This window comes from Aphelocoma coerulescens, chromosome 3, assembly GCF_041296385.1.
Source record: "Aphelocoma coerulescens isolate FSJ_1873_10779 chromosome 3, UR_Acoe_1.0, whole genome shotgun sequence".
Classification (NCBI taxonomy): domain Eukaryota; kingdom Metazoa; phylum Chordata; class Aves; order Passeriformes; family Corvidae; genus Aphelocoma; species Aphelocoma coerulescens.
The window spans coordinates 349,643-365,796 of record NC_091016.1 but is presented as its reverse complement, the minus strand read 5'-3'; the positions used below and the strand labels follow the sequence as shown (position 1 = coordinate 365,796).

Genomic DNA, 16,154 nt, shown 5'->3' with positions numbered 1-16,154 from the left:
TGAACACTCTGAGCTGCATTTTTCCTGTCTGCTGATATTTTGATGCTATTTTCATGCACTGCAGGGCTCTTCCACACAGCTGATCTCTTGCAGGTCATCAGTCACAAAGGACATCAATCAGCACAAGAAACTCAATTGATTAAAGATAATCTGTATAACTACGGCAGGTGAGATGATCAAATCTTGGTAAATTTCATTGCACAACGAATCTGCAGTTACCCAGAGAAGAAAGAAAGAAAGAAAAACACAAAACCAACCAAACAAAAAGAATTTAACAAAATTTAACTTAGGAGATAAACTCCGTGGAAAAGGCACTGACCTTTTTTACATTTTTGTTTACATCAACCAAGTTGAGCAGGAAGATGTGGTCCTTTGCCCCGACTAGTAGCCGGCCCCTCTCCTCATCCGGCAGCAAGGTTCGAAAATCAAGCCCCTCTGCTGAGCCCAGGAATGGGATGCAGCTGTTTGAAAGCAGCAAGTCTGTGGGAAAACGAAGAAAATCTTTATAATCAAAATGTTTATATATGACTCATCAGTGTCTTTTATAAATACATGCAACCAGCATGGAGTGTACCAGGGAAATGAGTGCAGTCTTGGAGCATGTCTTTCCAGAGTCATAATACAATTCCTGTTAACTTCGGGTTCTCTGGGGTTTTTCTTACTTCCAAATTGGGCAATATTTACTTGCACAAAATATTTTTCTACATAAAATTTTCTTAACAAATTATCTGTAAGGCATAAAGGAATGAGAAATTCAACAGAAATTAGAAACCAAGAAAGACATATCTTTGCAAGATGTGTGCTATATCTTTCCTTCATCCCAAGAAAACGAATTCTGTTTATATCACCATACTCATGGATACACATGATCAAGGATCAATACCTCACCGTATTTGGTGCTCCAGATATAAAGCAGCGAAGAAGGTCAATGCCAGCCAAGAATAATTAGGAGCAGGAAACAGTGGGTAGGAACATTTGAAGATCATCCAGTTCAACTCCCTCACTATGAGGAGGAACATCTTTCACTGGACCAGCTCGCTCAAAGTCCCACCTAACACAGCCTTGAACGCTTCCAGGGATGGGGCATCTGCAACTTCTCCGGGCAACCTGTACCAGTTTCTCACCATTCTCATCATAAAAAATGTCTTTCTTCTATCCAGTTTCTATCCACTCTCTTTTAGTTCAAAACTATTGCCCCTTGTCCTGTCCCTAAAGGCTTTGGTTAAAAAGTCCTTTTTTCCTTTTTTACATCTTTTTCACAAGCCCCTTTTATATATTGAAAAGTTGCAATAAGGTCTCCTCAGAGCTTTCTTTTCTCCAGGCTGAACAACCCCAAACCTCTCAGCCTGTCTTCATACGGAAGGTGTTACAGCCCTCTGATCATTTTCAGGGCTCTTCCTTCCAAGGTCCATGTCTTTCTTGAACTGGGTGCCCCAGAACTGCATGTAGGACTGTAGGTAATTAAGAAAAAAAAAAAAAGCTCTATGAAACTAATGAAAGAACCTATACTGTTGCAAAAAAGCTAAAAAAGCTGTAAAATAAAAATTCTGTAGCATTTTGCCTAATGAATACTCTGTGGACGTAATTCTGGACGAGGACACAAACAACATATAGAAAAGAGCACAAGAATATTTAAGTCTTGTTGGGTAGTCATTACTTTGGGGAAAAGAAAATAAACATGTGAATCAGTTCTTCCACAAGCAAACTCTCCAAGCTAAACTATTTGGAAATCTTCAGACAGAAAGGCAAATCCTGTATTTAACGGGAAGATAAAATTAAGGGTATTTCCACCTTCCTGGCACTGGATGGACAATGTAACATTCCTGCTAGAAAACCCAGACTTACCGCACAAGTTATTGGCATATCCTGATCATGATGAAAATTTGGGCCAGTGTTTTGGAGAAAAAAGTCCTGAATTAAATAAAGGGAAAAAAACCCCACCCAAACATTTTTCTCCAAGGTCTTACACAAACCAAGTGACAGGCAAGAAAAGATTAAGTTCTAGTCCTGGCTAATGAACAGAACCATGGGAGAAAAATATTTTATCATTATTAATCTGACTACCTGGTATATAATTATGACAATTATTTTTTGGCTCAGTCACTTCTACTTAAGTTTGTGTACTTTTGTCTGGCTCAGTGCAGGATGTTGTTATGGTACAATCTGAAAACAAATTGTCATGCATTGCAGCTCCTATTCCCCTAGGTGAGATTTATTTGGCAGTACTTTGGGAAAAAATCTTGCTTCACACTGAAAAATTTTATCTGATGCTGAGCATTACATTACTATACACCAGCACTGTCCTTTCCCACATACCTTTCGTGAAGGCAAAGATGTCAGGATTTGTTTTCTAAACCAGTAACACTTTAAAAGATGTTTATTAATTGCCAGCAAGACCACTTTGGAAGCAGCTTATGGTTAACATGGTACTATAAAAACCTCAGTCCTCACCTGCAGAACACAAGTAACTAGCATACAGAATATGAGGAAAAATTCCTTCTCCTCTGCAGTCACAGGAATTTGATCTAAGGATAAATTACATGCTTGTGCAAATGCTCTAAAGCACTTTCAGCACTTAAAGCCATGCAAAGCATGGGCCTCTGCAAGAGTGTCAATTGCAAAAATATGTGGATTTGATTCTTCTCCACATACATGAAGGACGATGACTGAGACTGCTGTCTACTTCCAGTTTCCTTATTTGAAAGGAATGATCTCTGAAGAGACCATCCCAAATGGACATTTGTCATCTGTTGTTTAACAGTTCTAGAATTTCTCAGTAAAAAAAAACCCACCTAGAACAGCTACAACAGTGAGGGAAAATGCTGCCTCATGACTGAAATGCCCAAGTGGGAATGAACCCTGCCTGATGCCTTGTACAATCATTTCTTTCACTGCTTCGTAAGGAAAACATCTGTAGAATATTCCAGATTGAAATGACAACACTGCACACTCCTTTCTTACTGGTGCAAATGACAACACAAGCTGCAAAGTGGTGAAGAATCACGTTTGGTACCTACTATTGAAAACAGCTTGGAAATAAGACTCTGAGCATGGCCACTGATAAGATTATAACTGTAATATGATCTAATAAAACTTTACCAGTAAATATTAACAGAGGGTTGATTAAATTTCAGCTAGATTAATAATTGTTCTCAGTCTATAAAACAACGCATTTTATTCTTACGCATTGAAATTTCCCTTCACAGCGAGACATATTTACTATCACCAAGGATATTGCACTGGAAAAATTTACTGTGAAAAGCACATTTCCCAATGATTCTCAAGCTTAGAGCAAGCTGTTGATTTGAATCACTGCATCTCTGCAGCCTGGCTAACACAGAACCAGCATTCTCACAAGGTACAGTAACAAAGTTACAGGGATGGTCTTTCATGAGTACGCGTTCAGCACTCAGTTTATGGTCTCTATTTGCTGTTTTCCTCAAAATTAAATACTTTTTTCCAGCCCGGTGATTAACTAAGTATCCAGCTAACTCCCCTTCTGGGTTAATATTTCACTGCTGACTGATAGAAGCTGGAATAGTGACTGGGTTTTATTCATTTCACACAGTATCTCGGTGGACTTGGCTCAAAACAGCATGATCATTGCTTACTTATAAAATCTCCAGCAGCAGAGCCACAGCAAAGAGACTTCAAAAGTAAAAATCTCATTCTGTTCTGATCATATGTATTTGCATTTATAAAACATATTTACACTTGTTAGCATCAAGTCACATGTGTGGTGACCATGTTGCCATTCCTCAACTCCAGCATGCTGTCACAATGCAGCAATGTAGAACCACTTGGTTCAGAATCAGAATGCCCTTTGTGACTAGGTACAGATTTTTTTTAGTGACAAGCCATGCCTAAATTAGCAGAAAGGGAACATCTCAGCCACTTTCAAAACAGTTACAGACAACTTTGAAGGACTCTGAAACTAAAGGCTGTATAACTTTCATATACAGGAAGGAACAAAGGTTGCATCACTTGCCTTTAGGGAGGAGCAAGTCCTTTCTCATGTTGGAGAATACACGTGAAGGTTTACATGGGCATTGTAGAAACTCAAGCAAATTTCTGGGATAAAGAAAAGTATTTCTCGCATGACTGCAGCAATTTATCCAATTCCTAAGGTATGCTGAGTTTAAAGTTGACCAGTTGACCCCAGATGTATTGGTAGGAAGGCAAAGAGAATAAATACTTCCGGACTACTACCAATCTCTACAATGTAGTGCAAGAAGTAAATTACATTTTGTTTAGCTGCATGTCACCATGGACAAAGCTGTGCATGTGAAGTGGCTCTCATTGATATACAATACTATTAGGCCTGGTGAAAAACGTAATATTCATAGAACAGTAGGGCCTCTCCAAAAGGATACAGACAACTGGGAATAGAGAAAACATGACTTTCTGTGTTCACAGTTTTGTGTTAAAACCTTGGTTATGAGAAGCCCAAAAAAGAGCTGTGTACTAAACCACATGTTTTGCAGTTAGGGACTTCTCTGTTCATCTTTCAGGACGGAATTGTTCCCCAGGAGGGTATTACAGTCATAAAAGTGACTGTGAAAAGAACACTTTTCCAAAGATTCCTAAAAAATTCAGGAGTACTCTGCTGTAGAATTTCAGGCATTTCAGGGCATTTTCACATCAACCTTCAAGCATCTCTATGGGTTTGCTCAAGAGAGAGCACACGCAACATATCCAACATCTCTGTTTGCAAAATGGCATTATTTCAGGCAGGTATATAGGAACGACGTTCTCTAAGATACAGAGGCTTAAATATAAAGAATGTCACGTTTCAGGCAATTTGAGACACTTCTCTCCTTTTATTAATTTTCCAAACATAGCTATCCAGATATTACTGAAAAGGAGACAATCTACTATAGTAGGGTAGCTCAATTTCCTAAACTAAGACCAACTTTGCAAAATAGTTGTACACTGATAATAATAAAGGACCTCTGGAAGCAATGCTAATAAAGAATTCCTATTATAAAAATTTGGACTACCTATTCTCCTATGGTAAAGTGAGCTACAGGTCACTGAACAACTACATCAAGTCCCTAACAGGCCAGTTTCATGTCTTTGAGGTGTGCCAAGCAACCTCTCTCAGTCCGTAGTCTTCTGTAAGGATGTGCAGGTGGAGCCAGTTTCTGCCTCGTAGACGTAGGAACATCACAACAGCACCGTGGTAAACTGGAAGGTGAAGGGCAGGGCAGTGCAGAGATGTGTGTCTGCACAGTGAATCCGTGTGCCGCAGCATCTTCCATCCACGGGAGCAGGAAAGCAGCTTCAGGATTGCCAGTGAAAAAAGGAAGAATTATGCAGTGCTCACGTGGCTGCCATCGGGTGTGAGCCCCCCCAGCACAGCTCTGTGCAGGGAATTCCTCTCAGTGGCCGGAGAGCAGCATCCAGAGGCGAAATCGCAGCTGACCGTAAGCTCGCATCGCCTCTGCGTGGGCGGCCGGATCTTGGGCCAGGTGCTCAAAGAGGTTGAGCGGCTCGACCGCTCGCATTGCCGGCGGCAAGCTGATCTCTGCAGGAAGCCTCTGGTTGCCTAGGACAAAGTGCTCCAGGCGTTTCAACTGCAGGCAGCGGCGCAGGTATGCCATGATGTCCCACAGCCGCCGTGCAAATTCCCTCCTGCGCCACTGGGACAGCGGTACGGTGGTCAGCACGTGCATGACCACAGTCTTCCAGGTCGAGCTGGAAAAACCTGTGCCCCTCAGGATGCAGGTGAAGAGCTGCAGGCATTTCAGGTGCAAGCTCTCACACGGCACCTGCCTGGCGACGTGCTGGAAGAATTTTGCCTCTGCCACAGCGTACGTCTCAGGCCACGCTGTGCTTGCGATGGAGTCGGCGGGCTGGCTGCTCACAAAGATGCTGGAGCCGCCTGTCTGGGCCTCTGTGGGCTGGCTGACCGCAAAGATGTCGGAGTCCCCGTGGCGCACCCCAAACAACATCTCCACCACCAGGCTCTTCTTGCCTTTGCTCAGCCAGAATTGGCAGGACCGGCTGCGGGGCTGAAACACCAAGTGCCATGAGTACGACTGAGGCAAATGCAGCCATGAGCATCTCACCAGCTGGTAGAACCAGTGGGAGGTTTTCTCCACGTCCAGGTAGGAGCCGGTGCAGAGTGTCTCTAGGAGGCTGGGCTTCTGCTTCCGCCGCAGCTCCTCCTGCGAGTGGTGCAGGAAGCACAACAGCTTCTCGCCCAGCTGCTCCCTCTCGCACGTGCACACCAGCTCCACACGGACGCAGAAGGTCCTTGCTGCCATCTGCCCTGCACTGTTCAGCTCCAGGTGGAAGGCGTGTCCCGGTGGGGGATTCAGTGGGACCAGCACGCGGTACACCCCATCCTGCTCACGGGGACTCCAACCCTCAAAGGCACTGCCCACCCCGATGGCTTCTTGAGGCACCGGATAGAAACTATTGCTCACGCTGTCAATAAAGACACGCGTGAAGCTCTCCATCAGCTCAGCTGCCACTGAGCGACCTTTCTCCACGTCCTCGACGGGACACTGTATGCGATCCACTAATAGGATCCCTCGCTTATTCCCAGCGTCACGGGCGTCTTCTTCAATTCCACCACGGCTGCCTTTGCCCTTGCCAGCATAGCCTTCTTTTTCACTGGTAGCCACATGACCTTGTTCTCCTTCTTTTGCATCTTCATTCTTCTCTCCATTCGCATTTGCATCACCCTGTTTCTCATCTCTGTTTGCAACACTGGTCTCTTCATTTCCAAGGTGAGTGGTTTTTTCCTCAGTTGCAGCAAACCCACTGTGGTCTATTGCCTTCCCACCATCACTGGTGTCTTCCTGCCCAATCCAATCACTGCTTTGTTGTTCACTGGCATCACTGCTTTCCTGCACCTTCACATCTGCTTTTTCTTCCTTTCCATCTACCTCGTATACTCCTTTATTTACATCATCACTGTTGCCTGCCTTCATATACGCATCATCGGTTTTTTCTTCATTTCCATCTCCGTCTTCCTTTCCAGCATCCTTGTCTGGCTCCACCTTCACATCCTTGTTTTCTCCTTCATTTACTTCATCTAGGTCTTCCACACCTCCAGTAACATTGCCAGGTTCTTGTTCATTTCCTTCGGCAGTATTGTATCCTGGCATATTCCCATCACTCCAGCCTTCATCTTTCTTTGCATCATGGCCATCGTCACTTTTAACATCACTGTCTTTCTTCAACTTCACATCTTCATCTCGTTCATTGGCATCATCATCGTCTCCTTCATTTGCAGCCACAGGACTGCCTTCTCCTTCATTTCCACTGCCGCTGTCATCTGCCTCCACAGTCACATCTATGGTTTCTCCATCTCCCTTGGAATCCAAACTGTCTTCTTCCTTTTCTTTTTCCTTCTCCTCTCCCAAGGTCTTGCAGGAGCTCTGGTCCTTGCCGCTGCTGTTGGTTTCGCTGGCTTCAGGACTCCTCCTGCAGCTAAACCACAGGCCCAAGAGGAGCAGGAGTCCAGCAAGAGCCCAGAATGGCCACTGCTGCAGGGCACCAAAGAGCAGGGCTCCCCAGCCCTCGTCCTGCTGCTCCAGGGGCCCTTGCTCCAGCTCCTGCAGCAGCCGAGCCATCTCGCGGTCAAGCAGCTCCTCACGCTCCTGCATTCGCCGGTGCGTGGCCTCATCCAGCCCATCCCCAGCTGGCTGGGGGTACTGGATCAGGCTTTGCACGAGCACGAAGAGCAATGACAATAAAGCCATGGTCTGCAAGAGGACACACAGAAGGGGTTCAGTAGGGCCAGCATGGAGGCAGCCAGTGGGGGGCAGGAGCCACAGGGACGTGGCAGCAGGAAGGAGAGGGCCCCCGGCAGCTGGCAGGAGGCAAGGCCTGCACCGCTGCCCCAGCAAGCACCGAGCCTGAGCAAGGCACTCCCAACCAGGGGCTGGGCCCTGGATGCAGGGACAGAACACACGCCCCGGGTGCCGGCGCTTCTGCCCCAGCCCTCCCCCAGCCCTGCCTCCCCACCGCCTGTGTGCACTCACCGCTTGCCCAGGCTCTACTGGGGCAGCGGCAACCCATGGGGCCTTTAATAGCTGCCCCCATTGTGACACGGCCCCTGTGCTGTCACAGGCCCCAGAGCGCATCACAGGCCAGCCCCACCCACCATCCCCAGCCCGGGAACTCATCATGGCCCTGGGCACCCAAAGCCTCAAGAGACACAAAGTGCAGACCCATCAGTCGTGAACCTGGGAACCCCAGAGCTTCCCTGTACAAAGCAGGCACAAGTGCCCTCCCACACAAACCCTTGTCAAATATAAATATGGGTGACATGATCCATGGATGCTCTTGGTATATAGGTGTAAGCTTTTATTTAATCTTGGAGGGGGACATTTTTTATTAATAATATTTATATTGATTACTTTTGGGGCAGTATGTCATATAGGCTAATGTTTTGTTACAGATTTAGTGAGAAATCTTTCTGAAAGAAATCCAGGCTGCTTGAATGATGCACAGGAAGATCTAACACCCTCCTTTAAGAGGCTCAGTAAGTTAATTACAAAATTTTGGTGTCTTCAGCAACCTCTCAGCTCTTAAAACTCTATGGTTCAACACAGTGCAAAATTCTGGGATAGCCAGGATTTTGTTCAGAAAGTAGAATGTCTCCTTTTTCAAATTTGTAGCAAAGATGTACATCTGTCACTCCCACCATCTTCAAAATTGTCTGCCTTAAACAGAGTTAACCAATCTCTCTGACTTGTTTGATGTTGCGCTGGTTAAATAAAGGAAATTCTGACTCTTTCTGCTATCTCTGTGTATTTATCTCCAAAGGACTGTGAGTACGGAAGAGTCATCCCCTATATTCCTCAGCTCTTCTTTGGGGAACTCACCTAGAAATGGAACTGCAGAAATGGGGAGGGAGGAAAAAGAAACAGGATGTGAATCGAGCACCTGCATAGTGACCACAGATGTCCACTGCTAGACAGACACTGACGTCAGGCAGATCGTGCCCTCCAAATAGTGCTCAGAAAGAGAACAAGTTTGGGATTTCTGAAACTGCTCTGAATTGGATTTGCTTAAACAGATGTCATTAGTAAAAGTAATCAAAGAAAGAGTTTTGATCCCTCTTCCAAGCTGATGCCACTTATCATGTCTCTTCCCTGCATTCTTCTAGGGAAGCTGTTTTTGATGTTGTCCCGTCCTTCTTTTTATAAGAGAGCAAAAATCCTTTGTTAAGTATTACTCTTTCAGTTTTGTTTCCTCTCATCTTCTGAGATACAGTAAAGTGAACATTCAGCAGAATAGTTTTGTATTTTTTGAATACAATTCTTCTTTTATCCAATTGAGGCCCTTCTGTGATCATGAAAAAACAGCCTCCAGTCAGTGACATCAACAGTTTACACTCATAAGAGCTTGACATGGGTCAGTTCTCCAAGGTTATTCTTAGTTCAACTGCTATGTAAGCTGTTGATGTCACTGACTGGAGGCTGCTCTTCAGGACATGATATATATGATAATTATATGACAGAAAATGCAACATAGAGTTGAATCTGACCTTCAAGTTCACTAGCTTAAAAAAGGAAAAAAAATGTCTGCAAGAAATTTGCTGCTTTTCCCATTACTAAGATGTAATAAATGCCTTCAAGTTTATACTCGGTCGACGGCATATACACATGGACAGCAGCGCCCATCCATCTTCAAGCTAGGGTACATTTTAAGTCTCAATGATCACTGCCTCCAGAAAGCATTTTTGAGACAAAACAGGCAAAGTCTTTTGCATATCTAGACAATCATCCAATACTAGGATCTTCACTCTCACATAAACACTTCATGTTTTTCCATAGAGGAATCTGAGATAGATTTTTCTGACAAATAACAGACCACCAAAAATTAATTAAACGACAAACAAGGGAAAAGCACCACTTCCTCACTCAGCACATTTTCCTTGATTTTCATTAAGCATTCAGATTTACAGACGCTGATATTGCCACAAGAGCAGTTTTTTTCTGGTTTTACTTCCTCTTCTAGTAGAGCAAGCACAGCTGCAAAATGCAAGCTCATTTCTAGGCTCTCTTACACATCACCAGTTTACCACATTCCAACCAGTCATAGCTGTGCAACACCCCGTCAGGGTACTGGGATTACTGCAGTGTCACAGACAGCTTAAGTGAGCTGTACAGTTTTAACTACGTTTTATATGTATAATTAAATGATGCATGACATGGAAATAAGCCAGCTGTACTGAAACTGAACAAACTAACTGCTGTGATGCAACAGTTAAGCATCTCATCAGTTATAAAATGAAACAGGTTTAAAGCAAAAGCAATATAGAGAACAGAATGCTTGACACTGTTAAATAGCATGTTCAAAGGATAATTTTTGAACATTAAGGAAATGTACTCACCCAGTCAAATTTTCAAAAGAATTCCTGGCACCAAAATGTTCTCTGTTTGCTTTTTCACCATGTTTTAAGAATGGATCACTCTTAGGGGGAAGAAAATCCTGTGTGCAAAACACTGCGGGAAACTAAACAATCCTTAAACATGGCTAATTGCCACGTGGAGCTGATGGTTTAGCACGGTCATCCTTCAGCAGAGGAGAAAGAACTGCCTGTCTTTAGTTTACTTAGGTAAGATGAAAAAAGTGAGGAGTGTGAATTTGATCTCGCTTCAATTTACTTCAGTGGAAAAACTCTTGCCATGACTTCAGTGAGAGTGAGACTCCACCTTAATTCATTCTATATGGAGAAAAACAAACCAGCTGAGAATAATGCTTTTGTTTATTAGATTTAAATTACTACCATAGTCGTTTTGAACAGTGCTAAGTAAATCCTGCTTTAAAAGCCAAACCTTGCCTTCAGTCGTGCTTATTCCTCTGTACTGTGTCACAGTGCAGGATTCCTGGTCCTCTGACCAAGTCACGGCTGTCAAAGTAAGCATGGTTTGCTCTGGGGAATGGCCACATTCCCACACGGGAATGATACATGTTTGTGGATATCACTGGTGACAATGCCCAAATCTGGCCTGGTGCATGCCCCCCAGCCAAGAAACTAGGGTGCACGCTTTGGTAATATAAATGCATTCACTGAGAACACAGACTACACTTACTGAAATGTCCATGAAAAGCAGCCAAGTAAATCAAATCAATAGGGTTAAATTTGCAATTTCTCTCTTTCTGCAGGAAAATTTTAGGATAGCCACAAATTGAGAAAAATTTGATTTTTTTTCTTCTTTTTCTCAGAAGGCAATCAACATTCTGGGTCTGGCTATTCTTTACTTCTCCCTATGAAGTAAAATCTAAAAAGACACACACGATATTTATGGAAGGACCTCCCAATGAATTAGGAAAAATTATTACTCAGAAGATAAAACAGAAACAAGACTGTCTACACTGTATGAATTAAACATACGAGAATTAGGACACAGAGCCTTCCATTCTTTAGTAACAGAACTGATGCTGTCCTGAAAATGACATGAATGAATTAGACTGGTGTATGAAAACCTTCTGCATCTGCTCTAGAGGTTGGAATGAGGATGTTAAATGAGGCAGCAGACAACAAGGATGTGCTGCTTAGGGAAGCTGTGGTTGTGGAGTTCTGCAGTTTGGATGAAGGTCACAGGTTATCTCCATCTACATGAAAATGAGTGATAAATACACACTGTCGGTCTTAAGACTGAAAGAGTACTAGGCAAAGAGGGTTAAAATATGGAATATTACTCAAAATCATCCCCTGGTTTTCTAAAGATCCTAATCTTCTATTAGAAGACAGTTTGTTACCTTCTCCTAATATTAAAACTACAGTAATAAAAGCACCTCAATCTTGTAGAAGTATCTAAGATACACAGATTAAGTAAGGTATATGCACTGAGAGCACCCTAAAAACATCACAAGAGGAGTGACAATTTCTGGGATAGTAATGACATGAACAAGTATCTAACTTAAGTCTGAGTGAATAAGAGTATTTTTCAACTAATGGATATGGGAAAATGTGAAAAGATGAGATACGTGATTAAAGATCATAGTGGATTTGATTAACACAGGTGGAGAATATATGACTTTGATTCTGTACTACAACGTATTTTAATTGATTTGTGTGTAGTTTTAGTTTTATACATGCACAGTTTTTTAGAACACATCTTTAGACTGGGACAAACAATAAAGGAAATCCATTGTACGACTTTACATTGATCCCGACATCACTCACTGGAATATCTTAACATTTCCTGCACAGATTCCCATTCGTTAAGATGACGACCTTGAGAAGAAGGAAACCTATAGCTGCCATTCAGAGAAGGTCTAAAATTTTAATTGCTGTTTGAACACAAAGGAGCTTTGACATGCTGTGGTTTATTGAAGCACTCCTGCAGTTATAGACACATCTTTAACCACCCTACCCTCTCCCTCTTCCTCCATCCACCACTGATTGATGCAACTGGAAAATTCAGTAACTGCAAAGTCCTGCTTACTTCCAGCTCTCCTGCCCCAGCAAATGCTCAGCTCTTCTGGGAAGATGGAGCTATGCCATAAACTCATTGCACATGAAAGGAGACGAAACCTTCCCTTCAAAGACACGTGTGACCAGGTTTTTGGAACTGCCTGACGTGGCCAGTTCTCATCTGTTTTCCATAAAGAAGGAGAAGAGCCCTGTATTCTCCTCTTCATGATAGTTCAAGTATTAATTCCAAAGAACAGAGATGCCAGGACTTGTCAGTGACATGACTAACAATTTTATGACAACTGGCAAAACAGTTCATTTCTCCTACATCTTATTCTCAGAAACCTTGGAATTGTTTTGTCTGAAAGATTTGGGGGGAGGAAGGTAGACTTAATTCTCACAACTATATTAAATACTCAGTATATGTGATATCCTGTTGTCAACACACAAATATATAGTTTGATTATGATAAGCCATACTGGAATCATTTACAGTACATAAGTGTGAAAAAACAGCATTAAATTTTTTCTTGTTCCATGTGGAAAAATATACACCTTCCAACCCCCCAAGAAAGTAAGACAAAGCACAATAAATTCTGGTAATTCTCTTTCTTCCGACTTTTCAGTTCCATCACAGCTCTCAAAATTAAGATTTATGTGCTATTTTGCATCTGCATCTGTTGTTGATTTTCCCCCCCTACGGGGATATAGGTGAATAAGTTTGGACAGGAAACGGTATCCCTCAAGCCAAACTGAAAGGTTTATAAAGTTGCTAATAAAAGTTTGGGTCAGGGCCTAAATATCAATCATCTGCTCATCATCTTTTTAAACGAGCTCAGGCATTTCCCCAACTGTTCCCAGCAGGTCTCTGCCACTATTTTAAACTAAGATTTCAGCCATTTTTTTTCCCCTGTGTTGACCTCAATAATTTTTCTTTCTCCCCCTCTTTACCTGCCAAAGGCATCCATCAGGATTTTGCCAAAGGCTATCTGCTTTTGAAGTTGAGAGGAATTCACTAATCGTGAGTGTCAAATCCACAATAAATGCCGTCGCCATGTGGTACATGCTGCTTTTGGGAATTATCTCAAAAGGCCTGGCTGTGAGAAGGCCGGCTGTATGTTAGGAGGGTTTTACTGCTAACTTTCGTAACTCACGTCAGGTCTTTCAGTTTCTCTATTCATTGGCTTCAGTGAGTGCAACTGTTTCCCAAAGTAATAAAAATGTTGTCAAGATCCCTTGATCTTGCTTCCTCTGTCTCTCTCACACAAACACATCCAAACACATTTATATACACAGTGGAATAGCATGCCCAGTGGCACGCAAATCTAGCAAAAGAGAAGCTTGTAAATAAATAGCAAGTCATTCTGCTTACTCAATAAATTTCTCTGGGTGTTAAACTCATGATAAACATATCATAAGCCCCAATGAAGGCTTTACAGCCTGTCCCATCACACCATCCTGAGTGTAACTCTGCAATGCATAGGAAGACATAAGTTTGAAAAACAGAGCAGAAATAGCTCCCATAAGGGCAAGGTGCTGACACAGCTGAAACATAACTAATGGGAGAGCATTTGTTTTCACTAAAGAAGAAAGTATCAGTGACACACCTCTGTGCCTGTGCAGGTGTGCTGTACATTCAAAGCAAAAAGAAATCTACCTTCTTTAAAAACTTGTCCATTAATACATAAATATGTCTGTGTTGAAATCCCTCGGTACCATTCTTAACAAGAACTACACACAAGACTAAGAAATTCTGCAGAGAAACACGCTTTTGTGATCCAAAGAGGCAAGGAGAAAGAAAACCACCTATGAAGAGTTTAACATACCCACTTAGTGATAGAAAAAGAATTATTACAAAAATAAATGTCAGTCCCCTTGAAACACTTGAGTCAGCTCTCTCAACTTCCTCTGATGCTGTAGGAAGGTGTGAACGTCCTCCATGTCTCACATCATCCCCACCAGCCACATAGGAATGTCTCCAATGCACCTCAGAGTGTTTCAAGTACCACTCCCCTCTAATTTATGTAGAGTCTGTTAACATCCTCTTGGAGCAAACAGAAATAATACTTTTAAAAGACAGTTATACTTCAGAAACATGTGCCCCGACACAACAAAAAGCCCAGATTTTAATACTGCCCCGAGGCAGAATTCATCCATCTTTAAGGCTTCTATTATGTATTTCCTGGTTAGTAATACAAAAGAACTGCTGGCAGTATCACATCAAAACGAAAGTGGCAGAATCAGAAAAACTTCTGAAAAGTTTACCTTTATAGGAAAGCTTCAGTCTTGGGATATTTTGTTTTGACATTCCAGTGACTGGAAGGAACAGCATCACTAAAGACAGCAGGCTGCAGGCACGTGGCACTTGCAAAGCTCTCATTCTGCTCTCCTCTTCTGTATCTTCTTTTGTACTATGGTGAAGTATCTCCCCACTTTTCAAACAATCCAAGTTTTATCTGGAAGAAAAAAAGAAAACATCTGCAGATCTGCTTTACTGCATAAGTAACAATTCTGTAAGCAAGCCAGACCTATCTTTAAGGAGCACCTCAGTTAATTTCTTTGCTACAAAAGTATTTTTCCTCTAGTACAAGTAAATATGTTTTGTTTCCTTAATACTAAACTTACACATTTTGACATTGGAAAAATATGTAAACTTTTCAGACACCAGTGTCTAGCCTAGCTAAAGTTTAAGCACAAATTAAATTAATGCAGTATCCATAAAAAGAACATCTGACATTCAAAAGTGACCATGCAACTTGATAGTTAATACCAGTCCATTGGATATCTTATATGTTTTATAGCTCTTTTTGTCTCAGTACAACAGCTATTGTGTGTTTATGCTATGACTAGAATGAACTGTAATGTCTCAGATGCCATGGGGGTACAAGCTGAGTTAACAGTGAGTACATATCCATATCCATCAAAAACTTTTCATAAATAAACTAAGAAAACTGGACAGAGCAAGCAGTTGTGTTTAGTTTTAATAGAGAAAAAAGTCAAAGCGGATGATGGATTTAAAAGTGCTTTCAGTATGATATTTCCAGCAGAATAACTGCCTCAACTCATCCACCAAAATGTCCTATAAACTTTAATGAGTGTTTCAGGCTGGGGTCAATAGGCTGATATGGGATTTTGTTAGCACAGTGTGCAACTAAGCCAGCTTTGCAACACTTTTCACTTAGTAAGAATCATTCGTAGTCCATAAATCTTAAAGTGTTTTACAAACGAAAGCAATTATCACTGCCCTTATTTTCCCTATGCAAAAACGGAACCATAAAGCTGCAATGAACCTATTTCCTCAAGGTCACACAGCCAGCACAGGAGTTGAAAAGAAAACAGCAACAGCAGTCCTGCTGTCCTTTGTACCCAGCTATCAAGGATCCCTTTTGCCCAATAACTCGACTTTTGCACGTGAAATTATTTGAAACGGCATCTTGAGTTCTGAAGGCAAAACTTCACGGTTAATAAATCACAGAGATCAGAGTATGAAAATATTTGTGAGACCAGATCCTTCCCCCTGCAAGTGCCTGATGCTAGAGGTCAAGGGAGATGGCTGGTGAAATGACAAATGTCAGTGTTTGAGTAATGCTGGAAAACCAAGGAGTAAGGAAATGTTATGGTTAGTCGAGAGATTAATGGCTCATGATGTGCCATGAAAATTCTTTTCTGAAAGGTACTGGAGCTGCCTGATTAAAAGAGCAATCCTAGTGCCCACAGCAGCCAGCACTTGCACAGACACCAAAGGAGAGGTTCCTCGCAAGTCCATG

At 42.3% G+C, this 16,154-nt stretch overlaps 1 protein-coding gene across 1 annotated transcript; it reads right to left on the bottom strand.

Annotated features, from left to right (window-relative positions):
- Nucleotides 1-5,229: 5,229 nt before the first annotated feature.
- LOC138108844 (uncharacterized) lies at nt 5,230-15,142 on the bottom strand. The gene is made up of 2 exons (XM_069012032.1): nt 14,653-15,142; nt 5,230-7,718 (listed from the first exon to the last, which is right to left on the bottom strand). Exon 2 carries the CDS (start codon nt 7,713-7,715, stop codon nt 5,382-5,384), a length of 2,334 nt encoding a protein of 777 aa, XP_068868133.1. The 5' UTR covers nt 7,716-7,718; nt 14,653-15,142; the 3' UTR covers nt 5,230-5,381.
- Nucleotides 15,143-16,154: the final 1,012 nt, after the last annotated feature.